Source organism: Capra hircus, chromosome 27 (assembly GCF_001704415.2).
Source record: "Capra hircus breed San Clemente chromosome 27, ASM170441v1, whole genome shotgun sequence".
NCBI classification, from domain to species: Eukaryota; Metazoa; Chordata; class Mammalia; order Artiodactyla; family Bovidae; genus Capra; species Capra hircus.
Genome location: NC_030834.1, coordinates 20,059,963 through 20,082,984, shown reverse-complemented (window position 1 = coordinate 20,082,984; position 23,022 = coordinate 20,059,963). Strand labels below are relative to the sequence as shown.

At 38.0% G+C, this 23,022-nt stretch overlaps 1 protein-coding gene across 2 annotated transcripts in view; it reads left to right on the top strand.

Annotated features, from left to right (window-relative positions):
- TNKS (tankyrase) overlaps positions 1–23,022 on the top strand; it is a 153,313-nt gene that overhangs the window by 29,250 nt on the left and 101,041 nt on the right. For both annotated transcript variants that reach the window (XM_013975432.2, XM_005698796.3), the window contains exon 3: positions 9,458–9,553. In XM_013975432.2, coding sequence (XP_013830886.1) covers positions 9,458–9,553 — 96 coding nt within the window. The remainder of the gene's footprint in view (positions 1–9,457; positions 9,554–23,022) is intronic.

Below are 23,022 nucleotides of genomic sequence, written 5' to 3'. Positions count from 1 at the left end.
TAACCAGACCAAACTCAGAGAAGGCGATGGCACCCCACTCCAGTACTCTTGCCTGGAAAATCCCATGGACGGAGGAGCCTGGTGGGCTGCAGTCTGTGGAGTCGCGAAGAGTCAGACACAACTGAGCGACTTCCCTTTCACTTTTCACTTTCATGCATTAGAGAAAGAAATGGCAACCCACTCCAATATTCTTGCCTGGAGACAGGGCAGGGCAGCCTCACGGGCTACCGTCTGTGGGGTCGCACAGAGCTGGACACTACTGAAGCAACTTAGCAGCAGCAGACCAAACTAAGACCACGTGACCATGACTTCAAAACTTTTCTCTAGTTTGCTTGGTTCTCGGTTCATTATACTAGAATGTGCTCAGTTGCTCAGTGATGTCTGACTCTTTGTGACCCCATGGGCTGTATTCTGCCAGGTTCCTCTGTCCATGGAATTGTCCAGGCAAGAATACTGGAGTGAGTTGCCATTTCCTTCTACAGTATACTAGAATAAGTTCAGTTCAGTTCAGTCGCTCAGTCGTGTCCGACTCTTTGCGACCCCATGAATCGCAGCACGCCAGGCCTCCCTGTCCATCACCAACTCCCAGAGTTCACTCAGACTCATGTCTATCAAGTCAGTGATGCCATCCAGCCATCTAATCCTCTGTCATCCCCTTCTCCTCCTACCCCCAATCCCTCCCAGCATCAGAGTCTTTTCCAGTGAGTCAACTCTTCGCATGCAGTGGCCAAAGTACTGGAGTTACAGTTTTAGCATCATTCCTTCCAAGGAAATCCCAGGGCTGATGTCCTTCAGAATGGACTGGTTGGATCTCCTTGCAGTCCAAGGCACTCTCAAGAGTCTTCTCCAACACCACAGTTCAAAAGCATCAATTCTTCAGCGCTCAGCTTTCTTCACAGTCCAACTCTCACATCCATACATGACCACTGGAAAAACCGTAGCCTTGACTAGACGGACCTTAGTCGGCAAAGTAATGTCTCTGCTTTTCAATATGCTATCTAGGTTGGTCATAACTTTTCTTCCAAGGAGTAAGCGTCTTTCAATTTCATGGCTGCAGTCACCATCTGCAGTGATTTTGGAGCCCCCAAAAATAAAGTCTGACACTGTTTCCACTGTTTCCCCATCTATTTGACATGAAGTGATGGGACCAGATGCCATGATCTTCGTTTTCTGAATGTTGAGCTTTAAGCCAACTTTTTCACTCTCCTCTTTCACTTTCATCAAGAGGCTCTTTAGCTCCTCTTCACTTACTGCCATAAGGATGGTGTCATCTGCGTATCTGAGGTTATTGATATTTCTCCCGGCAGTCTTGATTCCAGCTTGTGTTTCTTCCAATCCAGCGTTTCTCATGATGTACTCTGCATAGAAGTTAAATAAGCAGGGTAACAATATATAGCCTTGACCTACTCCTTTTCCTATTTGGAACCAGTTTGTTGTTCCATGTCCAGTTCTAACTGTTGCTTCCTGACCTGCATACAGATTTCTCAAGAGGCAGGTCAGGTGGTCTGGTATTCCCATCTCTTTCAGAAATTTCCACAGTTTATTGTGATCCACACAGTCAAAGGCTTTGGCAATACCTGCTCTTAAATCTCATTTTAGAAGAGCTTTATTAGTAAGGTCAATTTAAGCCAGGCATTATATTTGAGGTTCTCAGAGGTTTCTCCAAAGGATATTATTTAAGATGAAAGAAGCTTATTTCACTCATTGAATGTCACTGCTCGTTCAGTGAGAAGATAGCCACTGAGCATCACACACACAAAAAAATCAACATGAGTCTCGCTTACATTGAAACTTACTGATTAGCATGAGTATGTTGACAGGGAATTGAATTGATCACTCTTTCTGAGTCCCAAATTTAATTTGCTATTTAGAAGCAGTATTTATCACCAATGAATGTTAAAATTTGAAGAATTTAAATGTTGAGTTTTTTTAGAGGTAAGAACTCTGCTGGGAAAAGATAGATCTTAAGAATTGATGGGAATTCTAAAAAGAAATATAAAGAGGAAATTTTTTAAAATGAAAATTTTGCAAATGAAAATAAATATTCATATCAAAGGAAAAGTTTTCTTGGATTTGGCTAATCAGACCTTATATATCTTGCTTCCAGAGTAGTTTTATAGAAAAACTTTGAATGTATTTAAAGCTATTAACATTTGTTTTAAAATAATTTACTTACATTAAATTTGTCCTGAGAATAGGAATATGGTGTTTTTATATATATGTAGAAACAGATTTATAATTAAATCATTGCTTAACATTTGCTATATAGTATAACATATACTATAGTTGGGTTTCCAGTGGTAAAGCATCTGCTTGCTAATACAGGAAACACAAGGGACACAGGTTCAATCCCTGGGTTGGAAAGATCCCCTGGAGAAGGGAATGGCAACCCATTCCAGTATTCTTGCCTGGAAAATATTATGGACAGATGAGCCTGGTGGACTACAGTCCATGGGGTTGCAAAGAGTCGGACACAGCTGAGCCACTGAGCACATGCTATAGTTAGGGTAGTTTTACAAATTGTTGATATTTACCTCTGATGTGTTGTACTATTACTCTATTAACGTATTGACTTGTCTTGAATTATCAGCTGTTTTTTATAGTAGTTATTCCTAATTTATATGTTTAATATTTTTTTCTGTATCATTGACTTTATCCTGTTTGAGCTTCTTGAATCTGTAAATACCTGTAAATTGCCCTTCTTATTTTTAATGTCTTATTAGTTACGGGAAGCTCTTAGATATTATTTCTTCAAATATGTATGTGTTTCTTTTTCTTTTAAGACTGGTTACAACTTATTAGACATTCTCACTCCATCCGTTGCCCATGATAATTTCTCCTTGTAGCATTCTTAGAAGTATCTATTGATATATTTTCGAGGTCAGTGAATTTCTCTTCAGGTGTTTCTAATCTGTGGTTAGACCCCTCTTTGAGCTTTTAAAAAAATCAACTTTATTGAATTTTACCATAAAATTAGTTTGATATAATGAAATAAAATGCATCCATTTTAAGTATGTGTATTGATGAGTTTTGATAAATGTATAGGCCCATGTAATCACTACTATAATTTTGTAGAACATTTTTATCACTCTAAAAAGTTCTCTGGTATCTATTTGCAGTCAGTTTTCTCTTCTCCCTCTACCATCCCTAGAGAACAATTGATGTGTTTTCTGTCACAGTAAATTAGCTTTCTATTCTAGAAATAGGTTCTTTGCTGAGTATGTTTTAGAGATTTCATCCCTACAGTGTATTGTTGTTGCTTAGTCCCGAAGTCATATCCAACTCTTTGTTACCCCATGGACTGTAGCACTCCAGGCTTCCCTATCCTTCACCATCTCCCAGAGTTTGCTCAGACTCACATCCAATGAGTCAGTGATGCCATCCAACCATCGCATCCTCTGTTGCCCTCTTCTCCTCCTGTCCTCATTCTTTCCCACCATTAGAATCTTTTCCAGTGAGTTGGCTTTTCCCATGTGGCCAAAGTTTTGGCGCTTCAGCATCAGTCCTTCCAATGAATATTCAGGGTTAATTTCCTTTAGGATTGCCTGGTTTGATCTCCTTACTGTCCAAGGAACTCTGAAGAGTCCTCTAGCACCACAGTTCGAAAGCATCAATTCTTTGGCACTTAGCCTTCTTTATGGTCCAACTCTCACATCTGTACATGACTACTGGAAAAACCATAGCTTTGACTATACAGACCTTTGTTGGCAAAGTGTAAGTCAATAGTTTATTTCTTTTAATTGCTAAGTAGAGTTTTTTTGTATGGATATGCTAAAATTTGCTTATCCTTTCACCTGTTGATGAATATTCAGATGTTTTTCATTTTGTTGCTGTTCTAAATAAACATGCAGTATTCGTGTGCAAGTCTTTTGTATGGCCATATTTCTTTTCCTCTTGGATAAATATCTAAAAGTAGGATGTTAGCATGTAACAATAGTGTATATTTACCTTTGTAAGTAATTGCCAAATTGATTTCCAAGTAGTTACGGACCACTTTATATGCCCACCAGTAATATATAAGAGTTCCAGTTTAGTATAGTCTCACTAATACTTAATACCGTTAATAATAAAAGATGGATTACTGCCCATCTTTTACATTTGCATTTTTCTTTTGAATGATGATGTAGAGCATCTTTTCTCATACTAGCAGTTTGTGTGTCTTTTTGTCTTATGCATTGAAGATTACAGCTAATTAAAATTTGGTTCCATAGTATTTTGCTTTAAAATTTAAAAATTTTTATTTGCTGAAAAATCTAATAAACTTAATGCTTTGTATGATTTAATTTTAGAAACTCAGTCAAATGAATATCTCTGTACTCTTAAGAAAGTAAGATGATATTGAAATACTTGTAAAACATTTCAACATAAACATAGCTTCTTTTAAAATTAAATATCTGTTCATTGTGAAGAATAGTTTTAGATCCTTAATGTAGCTCTAAAATTGACATAACAAGGAATTTGCCATAGTTTAATAGGTGAATTTCTGCCATTAAAAGTGAAAACCATTCGAAATGGTTTTTCATAATTTACGTAAAAGCCTTGCTGCATTTTTAGCTTGGAAAATTCACATTGCTTCTATTTCTTCCATCTTCTTAAATCAGTTATTAATGCCTGTACTTAAATATAATTTACCATTATAGCATTTCATTTTTTTTTTTTTGGAATTTGATGAGACTTTTTTACATGTATATAAAATATTTCTTTTTGTTTAGAAGAATTAAAATCATGTGAATACTTAAATTTAATAGTTTTGAGGAATTAAATGAGTCCATTTCTATCTCTGTTTGATTGGTCACCGGCTGAAGGCATGCTCTCTGAATCTGGTATTTTACTGTAGTTGAACATTTGTCCCAGAAATAGGAAAATCACATGTCCTTCATGCCATAGCTCTTTTGAGAATGTTATTTTGAATATTGGGATCTTTCCTTAGTTTTAACTCCCTGTTATTGTGTATGCTAGCTGCTATATTTTCTCCACTCTTCTAATTTCCAAAGGAGATAAATGAATTTGAGATGTATAGCCTAGTCATTTGGGATTTGAGGTTTGATAATGCCCTAATGGTTAAAGATATTGTAAAGAGATTTTGAATGTCTCCAGTAGTCTCAGATTTACATACTGAATATCATTCAGATCTTAGTTTTCTGTTTTTCCTTCAAACCTTATTTTGTGTATTGATTGTGTATTTGGGGGACTTTCTTCAGACATATGTGCTACTTTTGAAGAAGAATCTATTACAAAATGAATTTCTTATTGTATTATTTATCTGTAGTCATATTTTATTATTCCTTTTGGTAGCACATAACTTTGAAAGCAAATTTTGAAGCCTTTAGCAGAGTCCTGCTTGTCACCACTTCAAGTACAGACTGACATTCTTGAAAGGCATGGTTGTTATCTTTGCCCTATGTATGTGCTGTTCCTCTGGTATTAGAAAATAGTGCCACACAAATCTTCATGGAGAATAACGTGAAACAGAAATTTGACTTGAGCAACTGCTCGAAAAGTCGACTTTTTTGTATGTACCCTACAACTTTCATTGATCTATAGTCTCAACTTTTAGTTTTGTTTTAGTTAGATAGTGTTAGGATAAATAAATCTTTCTTTTTTCTTTGACTTAAAGCAAGGGAGAAAAAAGGTCTATTTGAGGCAATTTTTTAAAAGATTTTAGATATTAATGCTGAGACTGTAAATCTAAAAGCTTCATCAGGGATTTGATACCATTCTGAACAAAGAAGGTTAGTCCCTCGTTAGTGTCCAACTCTTTGCAACCCCTTGGACTGTAACCCCCCAGGCTCCTCTGCCCATGGAATTCTCCAGGCAAGAATACTTGCTGCTGCTACTGCTAAGTCGCTTCAGTCGTGTCCGACTCTGTGTGACCCCAAAGACGGCAGCCCACCAGGCTCCCCCATCCCTGGGATTCTCCAGGCAAGAACACTGGAGTGGGTTGCCATTTCCTTCTCCAGTGCATGAAAGTGAAAAGTGAAAGTGAAGTCGCTCAGTCGTGTCCGACTCTTCGCAACCCCATGGACTGCAGCCCACCAGGCTCCTCCATCCATGGGATTTTCCAGGCAAGAGTACTGGAATGGGGTGCCATTTACTTGAGTGGGTAGCTATTCCCTTCTCTTGGGAATCTTCCCTAACCTAGGGATCGAACCTGAGTCTTCTGCATTGCAGGTGAATTCTTTACCGTCTGAGCCACCAGGGAAGCCAAGACCATTCTCGATACCTAGAAATCCTCTGTGGTGGCTCGGACGTTAAGACTCCATCTGCAGCGCGGGAGACCTGGGTTCGATCCCTGGGTTGGGAAGATTCCCTGGAGGAGGGCATGGCAACCCACTCCAGTATTCTTGCCCAGAGAATCCCATGGACAGAGGAGCCATGGTGGAGTCTCACGGAGTCCATCGGGTCACAAAAAGTCAGACACGACTGAGTGACTAAGGACAGCACAGTCCAACTCCTTCACTTTGTAGACCTGATAATTGTCTAAGTTGTGCTTCTCAAGCTGTGGTTAGGGACCAGTTTTTTTCTTTCCTCAATGAATGGCAGGCCAATAATTTTGTAAACTACAATAAAGAGAAAGTACTGGAAAAAGTAATTTTTACATGACATACACAGTTTTAAATGCTTCTTACTTTTTGTGGTTATCTCAATGTCAATTACGGCAAATTCTGGGACTAGAACAGTCCATAGACCACACTTGGTCTATCCCTGCCCACACTTTATCTGTTACTGCCCAAGGTCAAGGTTGGCAAACTGTGACTATGGGTCATGCTCAACCCTTGTTTTTGACTTGTCCTTTAAGCTAAGAATTGTTTTTATATTTTTAGTGCTTTCTTAAAATTCACCATAATAGTAAATTTTCTTATACATGAAAATTATACAAAATTCAAATTTTAATGAAGTTTTATTGGAGCAGAGCCACACACATCCTATAAGTATTGTCTGTGACTGCTTTTCCTCTTTAATGATGGAGTTGAGGCAAGGCTGAGTAGTTGGGACAGAGCCCATGTTATCTATAAAGCCTAATATATTTTCTCTCTGGGCCTTTACAGAAAAAGTTAAAATCTGAAGGTTTGGCCCTAGGACACAACATAGAATTAGTAGTTAGTGCTAGAGTTGAGAGTACAAATAAATTTTAAAATGTGTTTTAAACACAATTATTATTATTATTATTAGCTGATACATATTATCAGTCTCTGTGCTTAGTACTTTTGCTGCCATTTCTGTTCTCATTTAATCTCCTCAGTGCTGTCCTTTTCTAAAAACTTAGGTAAGTTTAGATCTTTTCTGGTCCAGTTATAGATACCTTTATTGCTCCTAAAGCTCTTAACTCTGCTCGGTATTATGAGTTTTTTAACCCATATCTGGTCAATTTAAATGGTTTGATATTTGAATTTTGTTATCAGCATGTGGCTTGGAAAATCCAGCTTCTTCCCTGTTGCTACATAACTCTGCAGTGATATTTCTGTGTGTTCAAGTCCAGTGAATGAAATGCATATGACTCAAAAATGTTAAGAAAACAGATATTTCTAGTGAAAAGATTAATCCTTTAAAAGTGAGCTAAAACAAAACAAAACTGCAGTTAAACTGTAAGGGCAGATTTCTGTTGCAGATAGCAAAGATATAACAGCTAAGGTTGAGGCTTTAGGTGACTTTTGGAGGATCAATAAGGCTTTCAGTGTTTTGCCTCTGCCACTCATTAAACTGCAAAGTCAAAGCTCCCATCATATTACTGTCAAGGCTTTTTAAACTAACATATTTCTTTACTTCTTGCTTAAAGCAGGTTCTTAAGTTCTCAAAGTATGCAATTTTAAAAAAAACTGAGCTTTTCATGGTAGCTGTTATTTCTTTGTTTTCCTACCCTTTGCATGTGATCACTCAACAAGTAAAGATAGAGCAATAACTGTCATCTTTACATTTGATACATGAGCCTACTTCATGGTATAGACCCATTATAAGCCAAATCTTCATGCTGGGATTTCTTCTTGGAATAAAAAATTACCTAGTTGCAGTGAAAGCTTATTCATTATGAGGAAAGAATAACTGCAGTTTGATAGTATGATGTTTGATATTATGATACTTGCTATTTTGTGCTACTTAGCTCTTGTCACTTTATGAACATATGGAAATGAATTATGTTCATTGCTTACAATCAAGAATGAAATATTATAGACAGTCTTGACAAAATCTCACTGCATCTTTTCAAGCCATGGCTAGTTGTTATTACCCTAAATCTCAAAGTACCCAAGGTTTAGTGCAAGAGATGCTGGTGTACATTGTCCTAGCAGCTGCCTCCCAAATCTAGATAAGGCTGTTCCTTTGTACCTTGTAATAAAGCCATTGACTAAGTGGCTTGTGCATTACAGGGAGAGGAAAAGCCTTATAAACAGCAGGATTTATTACTTAGTAATACATGAGGATTGCATTCCCAATATTCCAAAAGATTGTATGTACTTTAGCATAAGACTATTAATGAATGAAAATCTGGGACACATAACAGTCATTATATAATGTCTTTAACCATTTATTTGAATTGAATATTTCTGCTTTGTTTTAAATTTATTCTATAGAATGTTGGTAAATGGTAACAACTCCTGTTCTCTCCAGGCATACACAAAATCTTGTGTTAAATTTGAACTGTTAGAATAACTTGTGATTGAACATCCCTATACACACACATACCAAATGTATTTGAAATCTTTTGAATTAATAATGAAACAGTGTTCTTTCTTTTGGAAGCCTACACTTCTCAAAATTGTCTGTAGCTACTTTTTACCCATAATAGCATGTGTAACATTCATTCCTCAGCATATATTACAGTGATCAAATTACTGATTCTAAAAATTTTAGATGGCCAGAATTATTGTGGAAGGCAGTTGTTTTCTGCAGCTTGACTGCAGGGAACCCGAGTTGCATGCATTGCTGTGTCTGGTAAACTTCCTGGAAGCCAGCCAATGTGTTCTAGTGAGTTGCCACATATGTAAGTGGTGAGCACTAAAAGGCTTACCCAGTATTACAACCGTTCTGAGGCGAGGAAACGGTGGGAAGTTCAGCGAAGCAGCGGCAGCAACAAGCAGCCACAGTGGTAGGAAAGACAGGGCAGGCTCACCGTGAGCGGATTTCCTAGCGCGAGGCAGCGAGCACACAGCTCCCCATCCTGCCTCCCGAAGGAGGCAAACCCAAACTGTCTGTGGCAAGATTTCTCTAGTTTCATGTTTATGATGTTCAGTCACGTGATAATCCTGTACCACAAGTTGCCAACTTCACTGTACTCTAGAGAGGAGCCTTTGCTGCAGTGCTTTTTTTCCTCCTCTCTTGCTTTTTCTTCCTTTGCTTTTTTTTCTTGAAAGAGAAAATCGTGCAATGTATGTTTATGCCTGCACCATGCCGAGGCGACACTTACCAGTAAATACTCTTTGTATCCCCGAGGTAAGATACTGTTTCTGCTTTCCCTGCACAGTGCTGCTGCAGCACGGAGCTGATCCAAACATTCGGAACACCGATGGGAAGTCAGCCCTGGACCTGGCAGATCCTTCAGCCAAAGCCGTCCTCACAGGTAAGGAGACAGAGCTGCCCAATTATCCTATCTACTAGCTATTAGATCTATCAGCTTGCTTGTATAAAACCTTTATGTTCTGAATTTTCTTTTTTTTCCTACTCATAAAAGCTCAAGAAATATATCCCATTACCTCTACTTTATTATTGATTTGTTATGTTAACTCTTAACCATAATTGCTGTACTGTCACAGCAGAAGCAATAGGATTGCTTATTCTGCTTAGAATGTCTGAGAATTACAGCATGAGATGAAAACATAATTATTCACATTTTACACTTTCTTTTTTTATGGTTTAGATCCTCATTTCCTGTACTTCATCTTCTCAGTTAAATCTTGTGGAGACCTTCACTATGGAGCAAGCAAGGGCATTTGTGTTACTTTATAAAAGTAGTTTTGATCAGAAAGACAACCTGCTGCCTCATTGCTTAGGTCAATAATTAAATAAAATATGGTGCTGCTCCTCCCTTGCCACTCTATTTATATTTTTTATCATTATCTTCTCCCCATGATAACTAAGTAAGTACTTTTTAACTGAGGCCATGCATTGCCTTTTTACTTCAGATAATACAAATTTGGGCTTAAGTATTGGTTTTATTAAGGCCGATGTCAAGAAGAGCAAAGAAGGAATGCTGGAATAGAAAGGCTCTCAATAACAACATAGGAAAGAATGCTATGAGTGATGTGATATTGAGCAACCATTTTCATTGATCTTCATTCGCAAAATGCTGCGTTGGGTCTATTTTTGTTTTTATTCTTAGCATCAGAGTTCTGCTGCCTCTGCCTTTTACTTAACTGACCTTTGTAATTTGGAGCCTCTTAGTCACTGCAGTGCTAACAGTATTGTTTCAGGTTGCATGAAAGTAAATGACTTTTAGCTTCCTTTTAAATCTGTCCAAACTTGAGAAAAATAAATCTTGTATTTACTTTTAAATTTAGAGTCCATTTTTAACAAAGTCCCTGACATGAATGAAAAATATCTATATACAGAAAGGTTTAAAATTATGTGGACTTTTGCTTAATTATTCTACATAGAAAGACAACTTCCCTCAGTGTTAAAATTAATATAATCTCTGCTAAATCTGAGTTATCTGATTTATCTAAATTAATAAAAGGTTAATTAGGTGATTCGGTTGCTGAATCAAGATAACACACACGAGAGGGATGAAGCTATTTTAAACCAGAGTAGATAAGGAAAAATTTAAATGTAATTATGAAGTTTTAAATAATGAAATGAAAGTCCCTAGCCTCAGGTCTGCTGTTTAGGTTCCACAGCCTTTCAGTTTTTCCATTTAACAAAGCCCTGGGCAACAGTTGCAGCCTTGAAGTGGTCTCTGACCAAAGGAGAAATATGATTCACAGCAAGAGAGGGATGTTATAAAAGCTGACCAAGACTGTCTGTGCCTCTGTGTCCTCCCTCTGACCTTTGCTTCTCTCCAACCCTCAGCACCTGCCTTGTCCATGGTCTAGATTTGTTCATTTACTGCAGCACTGCTTAGATCCACTTTCACTTTTTTTAAAAGACAAAGTTTGAATATGTTATTAACAACAAGAAACAATCTTCTAATCGGAAATGAATTTCATGGGAGATTATATTGCCTGTTGTTAGTTTGGGAAAGAAATTTGGCAGAATAACTCATAGACCCCAAAGATTTCCTGGAGGGCCAATACTGTGTCTGTTAAACTTCACTTGAAAAGCATCTAGCTTGTATTTTGCTTAGTAGGAAAGTATTAAATTCTTCTTGGTCGTAATACTGAGCTCATTAATTGTTTTTTTCAAGAATATGCTCTCTTGGAAATGATATACAACTTTTCAGGTATGATTTATAAGAAAAACATTCTAGTGGAAAATGTTTGTAGAAAATATAAGCTAATGATATTTACACATTTGTGTTATATAATGCAATGAAATATATTCTAAAATGTGTTTCTGCCCATGCAGGTTCTCTTCTAAGCAGTTCTTTCTGATGGAAATATGGTGGAAGTAATATTTCCTAAGTTAAATTTAAAAGATTGAGCACTGACAAAAAGATAATCTTTTGAAAGGAAAGCCTTAATTTAGAGTTATTAGAGATTATTCTGGATGATGTGTCATTATTTTCATGCCAGATATAGTTGTAGTACCGTTACTTACCTTGAGGGTCCAGTATTTTTTATGTTACTGTTCTTGTGCATTAGCCAAAATTGCATATAGGTATATGTATAATCTTTAAAAGAAATTAGCAAAGTGAAAATCCCTTTTACTGAATATTTTAAATATGTAAATATTTTAAATATGTAAATTACTAATACCCTCTTCTGTATAAAGAATGCATGGGTTTTTACAGAGCTGTATAAAACAACAACATACTTCTGGTTTTACAGCTAAGGGACCCCAGCTTATAGCCATCTGCTTTGGATAGTCATTTAGGCATTTTTAAGAGAATAATTAATTGGAAAAGCTCATTAAACTCTTTGTTGAATTATTATGTTAAGTGACTGATGTGCTTAGAAGAGATCTTGAGGGTTTTGTGATTTTGGTTTATAAGTCTGAACTTCTGGGCAGTCAACTGAAGGACTTGGATATGGTTTTGTTTTTTTTTATTTGTTTGTTTTTTAGGAAACAAGGATAGGAAAACTTTAAACAAGCCTGTGTAAATTTCATTGAGGAGCAGTTTCAGTATGTTAAGATGATGAATTTTTAAAAACTTATTTGTTTTGACCTTTGTTCTAGGTATATAAATATATTCATTTAGAAATTGGAGGAAATAGGAAAAGTACAAAAAAGAAAAAAATTGCTCATTATTCTGCCACCTAGAGAGAACATTTTTGTATATTTTATTTATAACCTTTTTTTCTGAGCACACACACCCCACATTCTTCTTTCTCTTTAATCAAATCAGCCTTATACATTATATATTGCTTAATAATCTTTTTTAAAAATTGAGTTATATGAATATCCCCAGAAGGTACAAAGTATTATTCCGCAACATGAATTTATAAAGACTTCATGGTATCCTTCTATGAATACATTTTAGTTTTTTGAGCTAATCTTCTAGTGTTTACCATTTAGGTAGGTTGTTTTCATCCTCTATTCTTTCTTATGAATTTAGAGTTATTTTATCAATTCCATTGGCATTATCTTCTTTACCATATTCAGTTTTAGCGTCCACACACGTTTCTGCTTCTGAATGAAACAGAGAATTTGGTGAATGAGGGACTTCCTTTTTAAAGGACTGCACTGTATGTGATATTATTTTGAGAGAGCTACATGTAAATTGAAGGTGGGTGATAAAGGGAGTATTCGTTGAAGAGGATAAAGATGTAGAAGTGTTGGTTAATCATGTAAAGGGGATTCTGTGGGGCAGAGTGGGAAGTTGGGTCATAACAAGAAGTGACAGCAGATTGAGGCTGAGAGTTTGGGAAAGACTAGATGGCCAAATGAGAGTTATAGCTGGCCGAAGCCAGGATGACAGGGATATAACAGTGAGTTTAGGTGATCACAGGGTTGCCAAGGTCATTTGTCCCAGAAGTTTCCTAGTAGATTTAGGGGTAAGGGAATAAGGAAGAGGGATATATTTGCACCAGGGTGTCTCAAGAATAAACTTTAATCTGGATTCATTGCACTTCTGAGGAAATTCTAATCTGTGATTGATGGGCTGGCTTTTGGCTCCCTTTTTAGAAGGAATCAGCTGTGGCTCAGTCTAAAGGCAACATTGAGGGGTCTTAATGTTTAGCTTGCTGAGCCTGGTGTGCTAAATCAACAAAATTTATTTGCAATCCTATCTCTTTTTTGTGTTGTTGTTATTCTACTCCACTGCTTCCTCCTGCTTTTCAGATAAAATGAAAACCTTCAGCATGATCAGTGAATACTTAAAATGATCTGAATCCTGATTGCTAGATTTTAGTTAAGCAAAAATTTAGGATTCCTTTCTTTTTCTCACATTTCAAAACCAACCTATCAGTTGTTCAGGTCTACCATACTTTCAAATCCCCAAGCCAACCATTTCTTACCAGCTCCACTACCCTAGCCTTAGTATATGCTTTTTGTTGTCTTTCTTTCCTGACAGCAGTAGCTTCATAATGGGTCTCTGCCTCCACTATAGCTGGAGTGAGTTTTCTAAAGCATAAATCAGTGCTGTGATTAGAAAACTCATCAATATGTTTCATTACCACTGAATAAAATCTAGACTCTTAACCATAGCCTTCCATGGTCTGGCCCCTGCCTTGCACATCTCTGATCTTGTCGTCTTCTGTGTTCTCCCTTGAGCTCTCTGCTTCAGCTACAGCAGGATGCTTGCTGTTGCTCAAACAGATGAAGCCCATTTTGGTGTCTGGGCCAACGCATGCTCTTTACTAAAACTGGAACACTGGCCCAGAGCTTCACATGGGTCATCAGTCAAATCTCCACTCAAATGTTTACTCCTCAGGGAATGCTTCTTGTCCTCAATCCTGTCAGCTTACTTTAGTTCCCTTATAGATTTATTATTGTATTTTCTTTACAGTGTCTAAAATTGCATTAGTTTGTTATCATTATTTTTTTTTGCCCGAATAGAATGAAAGCTTCACAAGAATTTGGGCTTTTGTCTGTTTTGCTCACTCCATTGTGCCCAGGACTTAGATGAGTATGTGAAACTATTGAATAAACAAGTACATCTAGGTTCTGATTATTAAGTTTTCTGCTTCTTAAAAATTATTTTGAATTGCTAATAGTCATGTACACCTCTTAAAACATAATGCACTAAAGTTTTTTCTGTTCTTTTAATCAGTATATACCTGATGCGTAAGATACGTACTGAACATTTTATCAACAGAATTCTTGGATAGCTCCTTTGATTGAGAATATTTCAGTTCTGGAAAGATCAAACCTGCAGCTGTCACATCGGAATTCCAGATGTCAAGCCAGGGCCTCATTTTTACTCTTCTTTGGTTCTGTTAATTGACTGTTTTGCACATCGCCCATACTACGGTGTAGCCTATTGCCTTTCATGTGTAGTACATTTTTACTATGTCTCCCATGATTGAAGACAGTGTTTACCTGATTAATATTGCCTGCAATATTTATCATTGTATTATTATAAAAGTTAATTATTTTGATAATAATTAAATTAATAAATTAATAATAAATTGATTTATCCAACATTATAAATGTTCTTCTCAAGTCTTTGCTCTCTAGGCAGTAGGCTTGAATTCAGCATTCATTTGAAATATTAAGACAACAATATTTAGAATCTATAAGGAAAGATCTAATAATCAAAATGTTTGAGCTATTCATAGTTAAGAGGCAACTCAAATAATGTAAGTATGTAAGCCTTATATGAGTTACAGGCCGTTAAACATAGATACGAATTTACCAGGTGGCTCAATAGTAAAGAATCTGCCTGCCAATGCAGGAGACGTAGGAGATGCAGGTTCAATCCTTGGGTCTGGAAGATCCTTTGGAGATCTAGTATTCTTGCCTGGGAACTCTATGGACAGAGGAGCCTAGCAGGCTACAGTCCATGGGTTGCAAGAGTCAGACACTACTTGGTGACTAAAAAACACAACAGACATAAATACATGGATTGGAAGAAAATAGAAACTTTCTTTTTGGATAACCCAGAATTCTAGTATCTCAATCTCTTCCTATTAGCCTTTTGTGTAATTAAAGCCAGCAGGCCTGCATCATTAAAACCAGCATGATCTTTCAGCTCATCAAAAATCACCTGTTTGTGAAGCATAATAACCTGTTAGTGTGCACTCTGAGAGCAACTGTCATTTTCCACAGTAAACTGTAGCAACTTTATAGTGTTTTCACTGTATTTTGTATTAATACCTCAACTACAACCAAATTGCTGTTTTGAATGGTTCTTTTAAAAAATTCTTATAATAATTACTGTTAACATTTGCTTTCTTAAATAGCACATTGGACATTGAATTCATTAATACTTTAGTATTATAAGGGTTAATAACTCTATTCTTTGCAATTTTTATTAAACTTTTATTTTGACAATATTGTAAATTCATATGCAATTATACAGGGAAGTTCCCTGTACTGTCTGCATTGCTTTCACCTAGTGAAACAATAATGTCTAGTGAAACTGTGGTATGGTATCACAACATTGCTGCACTCAAGATACAAAACATTTCCATCACCAGAGATATTCTTCTGTAGTTTATTCTTCTGTAGTTTTTACTACTTGTAATGCCTTAACAGACTGGTTCCAAATAGGAAAAGGAGTGCGTCAAGGCTGTATATTGTTACCCTGCTTATTTAACGTATATGCAGAGTACATCATGAGAAACGCTGGGCTGGAAGAAACACAAGCTGGAATCAAGACTGCCGGGAGAAATATCAATAACCTCAGATATGTAGATGACACCACCCTTATGGCAGAAAGTGAAGAACTAAAAGGCCTCTTGATGAAAGTGAAAGAGGAGAGTGAAAAAGTTGGCTTAAAGCTCAACATTCAGAAAACGAAGATCATGGCATCTGGTCCCATCACTTCATGGAAAATAGATGGGGAAACAGTGGGAACAGTGTCAGACTTTATTTTGTTGGGCTCCAAAATCACTGCAGATGGTGACTGCAGCCATGAAATTAAAAGACACTTTCTCCTTGGAAGAAAAGTTATGACCAACCTAGATAGCATATTGAAAAGCAGAGACACTTCTTTGCCAACTAAGGTCCATCTAGTCAAGGCTATGGTTTTTCCTGTGGTCAGGTATGGATGTGAGAGTTGGACTGTGAAGAAGGCTGAGCGCCGAAGAATTGATGCTTTTGAACTGTGGTGTTGGAGAAGACTCTTGAGAGTCTCTTGGACTGCAAGGAGATCCAACCAGTCCATTCTGAAGGACATCAGCCCTGGGATTTCTTCAGAAGGAATGATGCTAAAGCTGAAGCTCCAGTACTTTGGCCACCTCATGCGAAGAGTTGACTCATTGGAAAAGACTCTGATGCTGGGAGGGATTGGGGGCAGGAGGATAAGGGGACGACAGAGGATGAGATGGCTGGATGGCATCACTGACTCGATGGACGTGAGTCTAAGATGGACAGGGAGGACTGGCATGCTGCAATTCATGGGGTCGCAAAGAGTCGGACACGACTGAGCGACTGAACTGAACACCTTTATCTGTTTGGGTATTAGGGTAATGCTGGCTTCATAGAATGAATTAGGAAATGTTCTATACTTTGGCCACCTGATGTGAAGAGCCAACTCATTGAAAGACCCCGATGCTGGGAAAGATTGAGGGCAAGAGAAGAAGGGGTGACAGAGGATGAGATAGTTGGATGGTATCATTGACTCTACGGAAATGAGTTTGAGCAAACTCCGGGAGATAGTGAAGGGCAGGGAAGTCTGGCGTACTGCAGTCCATGGGGTTGCCAAGAGTCGACATGACTGAGCAACAACAACTATCTGCGTTTATTTTCTGGATGAGATTGTTTTCTGAAAGAGATTTTTTTTTTTTTTTTTGAGTGAATGTTTGGTTGAATTCACCAGTGAAACCATCTGGGCTTGGTACTTTCTCTTTTGGAAGAGTACTATTAATTCTTTATCTCTGATTGGTACAGTGGTAACTAGGTTATGCATTTTTTCCTGGTGTGAGTTCGGTAGCTTCTGCCTTTCAAGGAATTTCATCTAAGCTGTCAGATTTCTGTGTATTGAGTTAGTTGTAGTTTTCCTTTGTTAGACAGTTTTTAGTATCTTTAAGATATATAGTGTTATCCTCTGTTTCGTTCCTGTTAATAGGTAATTTGTGCTTTCTCTTTTTGTTTTCTAATTCTCTATTAAATTTGTTACAACATTGCTTCTGTTTTATGGGGTTTTTTGTTTGTTTGGTGACAAGGCATGTGGGCTCTTAGCCTTCCCCACCAGGGATTGAACCTACAGCCACTGAATTGGAAGGCAGAGTCTTAACCACTGGACTACCAGGGAAGTCCCTGTGTTTTCTGTGTTATAAATGTTGCTTAGAAGTTTGTTAAGTTTTTTGACCTTTTTCAAAGAAGCTAGTCATTTTTTCATTGATTTTCTTTCTCTTTTCCATTATATAGATTTCTGTTCTTATGTTTATTACTTCCTTCTGTTTACTTTGGGCTTATTTCACTGTTTTTCTGGGTTCTTGAGGTGTCTAGAAAACTGATTTGCGATTTTTCATCTTTTCTAATGTGCCATAAATGTCCCTCTAAATATTGCTACTGTGATTGTGTCGCACAAATTTTGTATTTTCATTTTCATTCAGTTCAATGTGTTAGTTTTTAATTCTCTAAGACTTTCTCTTTAGCCCACAGATATTTAGTAGATGTATGTTGCTCAGAATCTTAAGTGTTTGGAGATTATTTATTATCTTTTTAATATACCTTCTAGTTTGATTCCATTGTGATTGGACAACACTTATGTTTTCAGTTCTTCTCATTAAAAAAATTTTTGTTTTATGGCCTAGAATGTGGTCTGTTTTGGTGTATGTTCAATGTGCATGTAAAAAAAATGTGTTCTGGTTGTTGTTAGGCGAAGTATTCTATAAATGTCTGTTCCATCCTGTCGGTTGATGGTGGTGTTGAGTTCTGCTCTATCCTTGCTGATTTTTTTCCCCAAATGGCCTTGATTGGCATCATAGGAAGAAAGGAGCAGTGACTTCATTACTATTGGGCTGTAGTGAAAATCTGTGGAAGTCTGTTGTCTCCACCAACATTGTGGTGCTGCTGCTACTGCTGCTAAGTCGCTTCAGTCGTGTCTGACTCTGTGCAACCCCATAGATGGCAGCCTACCAGGCTCCCCCATCCCTGGGATTCTCCAGGCAAGAATTCTGGAGTGGATTGCCATTTCCTTCTCCAATGCATGAAAGTGAAAAGTGAAAGGGAAGTCACTCAGTCATGTCTGACCCTTAGTGACCCCATGGACCATAGCCTACCAGGCTCTTCCATCCATGGGATTTTCCAGGCAAGAGTACTGGAGTGGGGTGCCATTGCCTTCTCCGAACATCATGGTGAGGAGGGGCTAATTATTACCTGGAAAAGATGAAATCTTGGTTCCTAATAAGCTTGCAGATTTAGGCTCATCCCATGGGCTTTGCTTCATGAGTAGGGGTAGAGCTATAGGTTTTTTGTTTGTTTGTTTTGAGGTGTGATTTTTAATTGCTTATATATTTATTTATTTATTATTATTATTTTTTAAGTATTTGACTGGAAGAGGCAGTTACTGTCCGAAGGTTTGCTGTCATCTTAGACTGTACCTGTCTTGGTCCTTTGGCTTGAGAGAACAGGCTTTTGTTTGTCTGAACCTATTGGTGTTTTCTGAGTTGCTAGCTTCTTCACTTCTTAAAGTCTGTTATCAGTTCAGTCACTCAGTCATGTCCGACTCTTTGTGACCCCATGGACTGCAGCACGCCAAGCCTCCCTGTCCATCACCAACTCTTGGAGCTTGCTCAAATTCATGTCCATTGAGTCAGAGATGCCAGCCAGCCATCTCATCCTCTGTCATCCCCTTCTCCTCCTGCCTTCAGTCTTTCCCAGCATCAGGGTCTTTTCCGGTGAGTCACTTTTCACATCAGGTGGCCAAAATATTGGAGCTTCAGCTTCAGCATCAGTCCTTCCAATGAATATTCAGGACTGATTTCCTTTAGGATTGACTTGTTTGATCTCCTTGCTGTCTAAAAGACTCTCAAGATTCTTCTCCAACACCACAGTTCAAAAGCATTGATTCTTCAGCAATCAGCTTGCTTATGTCCAATTCTCACATCTGTACATGACTACTGGTGAAAACATAGCTTTGACTAGACAGACCTTTGTTGGTAAAGTAATGTGTCTGCTTTTTAATATGGTATCTAGGTTGGTCATAGTTTTTCTTCCAAGGAGCAAGTATCTTTTAATTTAATGGCTGCAGTCTCCATCTGCAGTGTTTTTGGAGCCCAAGAAAATAAAGTCTCTCAATATTTACATTGTTTCCCCATCTATTTGCCGTGAAGTGATGGGACCGGATGCCATGATCTTCATTTTTTGAATGTTGAGTTTTAAGCCAGCTTTTTGTCTCTCCTCTTTCACTTTCATCAAGAGGCTCTTTAGTTCTTCTTCCCTTTCTGCCATAAGTTCAGGTCAGTTCAGTCACTCAGTCGTGTCCGACTCTTTGCAACCCCATGAATTGCAGCATGCCAGGCCTCCCTGTCCACCACCATCTCCCAGAGTTCACTCAGACTCACGTCCATCGAGTCAGTGATGCCATCTAGCCATCTCATCCTCTATCACCCCCTTCTCCTCCTGCCCCCAATCCCTCCCAGCATCAGAGTCTTTTCCAGTGAGTCAACTCTTCACATGAGGTGGCCAAAGTACTGGGCTTCAGCTTTAGCATCATTCCTTCCAAAGAAATCCCAGGGCTGATGTCCTTCAGAATGGACTGGTTGGATCTCCTTGCAGTCCAAGGGACTCTCAAGAGTCTTCTCCAACACCACAGTTCAAAAGCATCAATTCTTCGGCGCTCAGCCTTCTTCACAGTCCAACTCTCACATCCATACCTGACCACAGGAAAAACCATAGCCTTAACTAGACGGACCTTAGTCTGTAAAGTAATGCCTCTGCTTTTGAATATTCTTTCTAGGTTGGTCATAACTTTGCTTCCAAGGAGTAAGCATCTTTTAATTTCATGGCTGCAGTCACCATCTGCAGTGATTTTGGAGCCCAACAAATAAAGTCTGACACTGTTCCCACTGTTTGCCCATCTATTTCCCATGAAGTGATGGGACCGGATGCCATGATCTTTGTTTTCTGAATGTTGAGCTTTAAGTCAACTTTTTCACTCTCCTCTTTCACTTTCATCAAGAGGCTCTTTAGCTCCTCTTCACTTTGCCATAAGGGTGGTGTCATCTGCATATCTGAGGTTATTGATCTTTCTCCCGGCAATCTTGATTCCAGCTTGTGCTTCTTCCAGCCCAGCGCTTCTCATGACGTACTCTGCATAGAAGTTAAATAAGCAGAGTGACAATATACAGCCTTGACGTACTCCTTTTCCTATTTGGAACCAGTCTGTTGTTCCATGTCCAGTTCTAACTGTTGCTTCCTGACCTGCATACAGATTTCTCAAGAGGCAGGTTAGGTGGTCTGGTATTCCCTTCTCTTTCAGGATTTTCCAGTTTATTGTGATCCACACAGTCAAAGGCTTTGGCATAGTCAATAAAGCAGAAATAGATGTTTTTCTGCCATAAAGGTGATGTAATTTGCATATCTCAGGTTATTGCTATTTCTCCCAGCAATCTTGATTCCAGCTGTGCTTCTTCCAACCCAGCATTTCACGTGATGTCAGTATATAACCTTGATGTACTACTTTCCTAATTTTGAACCAGTTTGTTGTTCCATGTCTGGTTCTAACTGCTTCTTAATCTACACACATATTTCTCAGGAGGCAGGTAAGTTGGTCTGGTATTCACATCTCTTTAAGAATTTTCCAGTTTGTTGTGATCCACACAGTCAAAGGCTTTGGCCTAGTCAATAAAACAAAAATAGATGTTTTTCTGGAACTCTCTTGCTTTTCCTGTGATCCAACAGATGTTGGCAATTTGATCTCTGGTTCTTCTGCCTTTTGTAAATCCAGCTTGAATATCTTGAAGTTCTCAGTTCACGTACTGTTGAAGCCTAGCTTGGAGAATTTTGAGCATTATTTTGCTAGCTTGTGAGATGAGTGCAATTGTGCGGTAGGTTGAACATTCTTTGGACTTGCCTTTCTTTGGGCAAGTTTTCCAAACTTGTTTTCCACTGTTGAGTTTTCCAAAGACATTTTCACAGCATCCTCTTTTAGGATTTGAAATAGCGTAGCTGGAATTCAATTACCGCTACTAGCTTTGTTCGTAGTGTTGCTTCTTAAGGCCCACTTCTTAAGGCTTGACTTTGCATTTCAGGATGTCTGGCTCTAGGTGAGTTATCACACTGTCATGGTTATCTGGGTCATTAAGATCTTTTTTGTATAGTTCTTCTGTGTATTCTTGCCACCTTTTCTTAGTATCTTCTGCTTCTGTTAGGTCCATACTGTTTCTATCCTTTATTGTGCCCATTTTCGCAAGAAATTTTCCTTTGGTGTCTCTAATTTTCTTGAAGAGATCTTTAGTCTTTCCCATTCTGTTGTTTTCCTCTCTTTCTTTTCACTGATCACAGAGGAAAGCTTTCTTATCTCTCCTTGCTATTCTTTGAAACTGCATTCAGATGGATATATTTTTCTTTTCTCCTTTGCCTTTCATGTCTCTTCTCAGCTATTTGTAAGGCCTCCTCAGACAACCATTTTGCCTTTTTGCATATTTGCAAAGTCTGGATGTATGGGACAAAAAGGACTTGGGAACTCACCACCATGTCTTTCCTTGGGTTCCAAGGTCTTTAACCAGTATGCCTTCTTCTGTCCATCATTGAGAGTCTTCTCATGCATATTTTCTATATGATGTCCAGGTTTTTAAAGGTGTACTTAGTGGGAAAAGTATGGAAAAGTACATATACTCCATTTTCCTGGAAGTAGAAGCCTTGAAACTGTTTTTGATTGGTTCCTATAGTATTTGGAACCAGTCTATTCTCATATATATACTCTGAATATTTAAGCATTGAGTGTAACCACGTGAACAAGGGACAGTTTGGATGGCATGCTTATTTTTCTAAAGCTATCTGCTGATCAGAAACCTAAATTTAAGCAACTGTGAGTTATGAGGGGTATGACTGGGCTCCCAGTTGTAGTCTCATAGTGCTGCAGAGAATGTAACTGTGTAGTATGTTTGTTTTTTTAGCTGAATCAAAAGGAAAAGTACGAGTTTACAATTGAAATAGTTGTGACCAGAAGTTACCAACAGCTTGCTGCTTTATCTGTCAGTTGGTAACTGGTAGATAAGCCCATCTTCCATGGTCTTCTTTCTGTGCTGTTCATTATTTCCATTTATTCTTTGACTTAGCCCTAAGGTTGGAATAGCCCAGCAGCCAGTATTTTCCTAGTTGGTCTAATGTAGGAGAATTATTTTTCCTAAACTTTAAACAGTCATTGAACACATGGCATGAGGTTTTATTATTTAAAAAATGAGGTGTCCCTGAGTGGAATAAAGGGAGTAATTAGTAATTATTTCACATCAAAGAGGCTCCATAATTAAAGTAAGTTAGTGTTGGAGAATTTCCTAGTAGAATTTTTGTAGAAAACCATCTTTTCCTGCTGTACTCCAGCTTTGTCAGTGTGCCTTCCTAACGTTACTCATTCATAAGGCTCAGGAAACTGGAGCAGGATATGATGATGCAAAAAATATAAGTTGACCTAAAACAAAAACCTCCCCTTTGAACATATACCCACTTTTACGCCTGATATTTTCTAGCAGCGTTTGCCTTACACCTACAATTTCACACCTTCCAACATGCTGTATAAGCAGATGTCAAGAAGGAACATGTGCTAGCTGGCAAGAAGAGGCAAACGAGTTGTGTATACCCTTTTACTTAGGGAGCAGTTTAGCCAGGCTTTGGACTGGGAGGGTGTTGACGACCTAGGAGACAGGGCTTTTCTTAACCCTT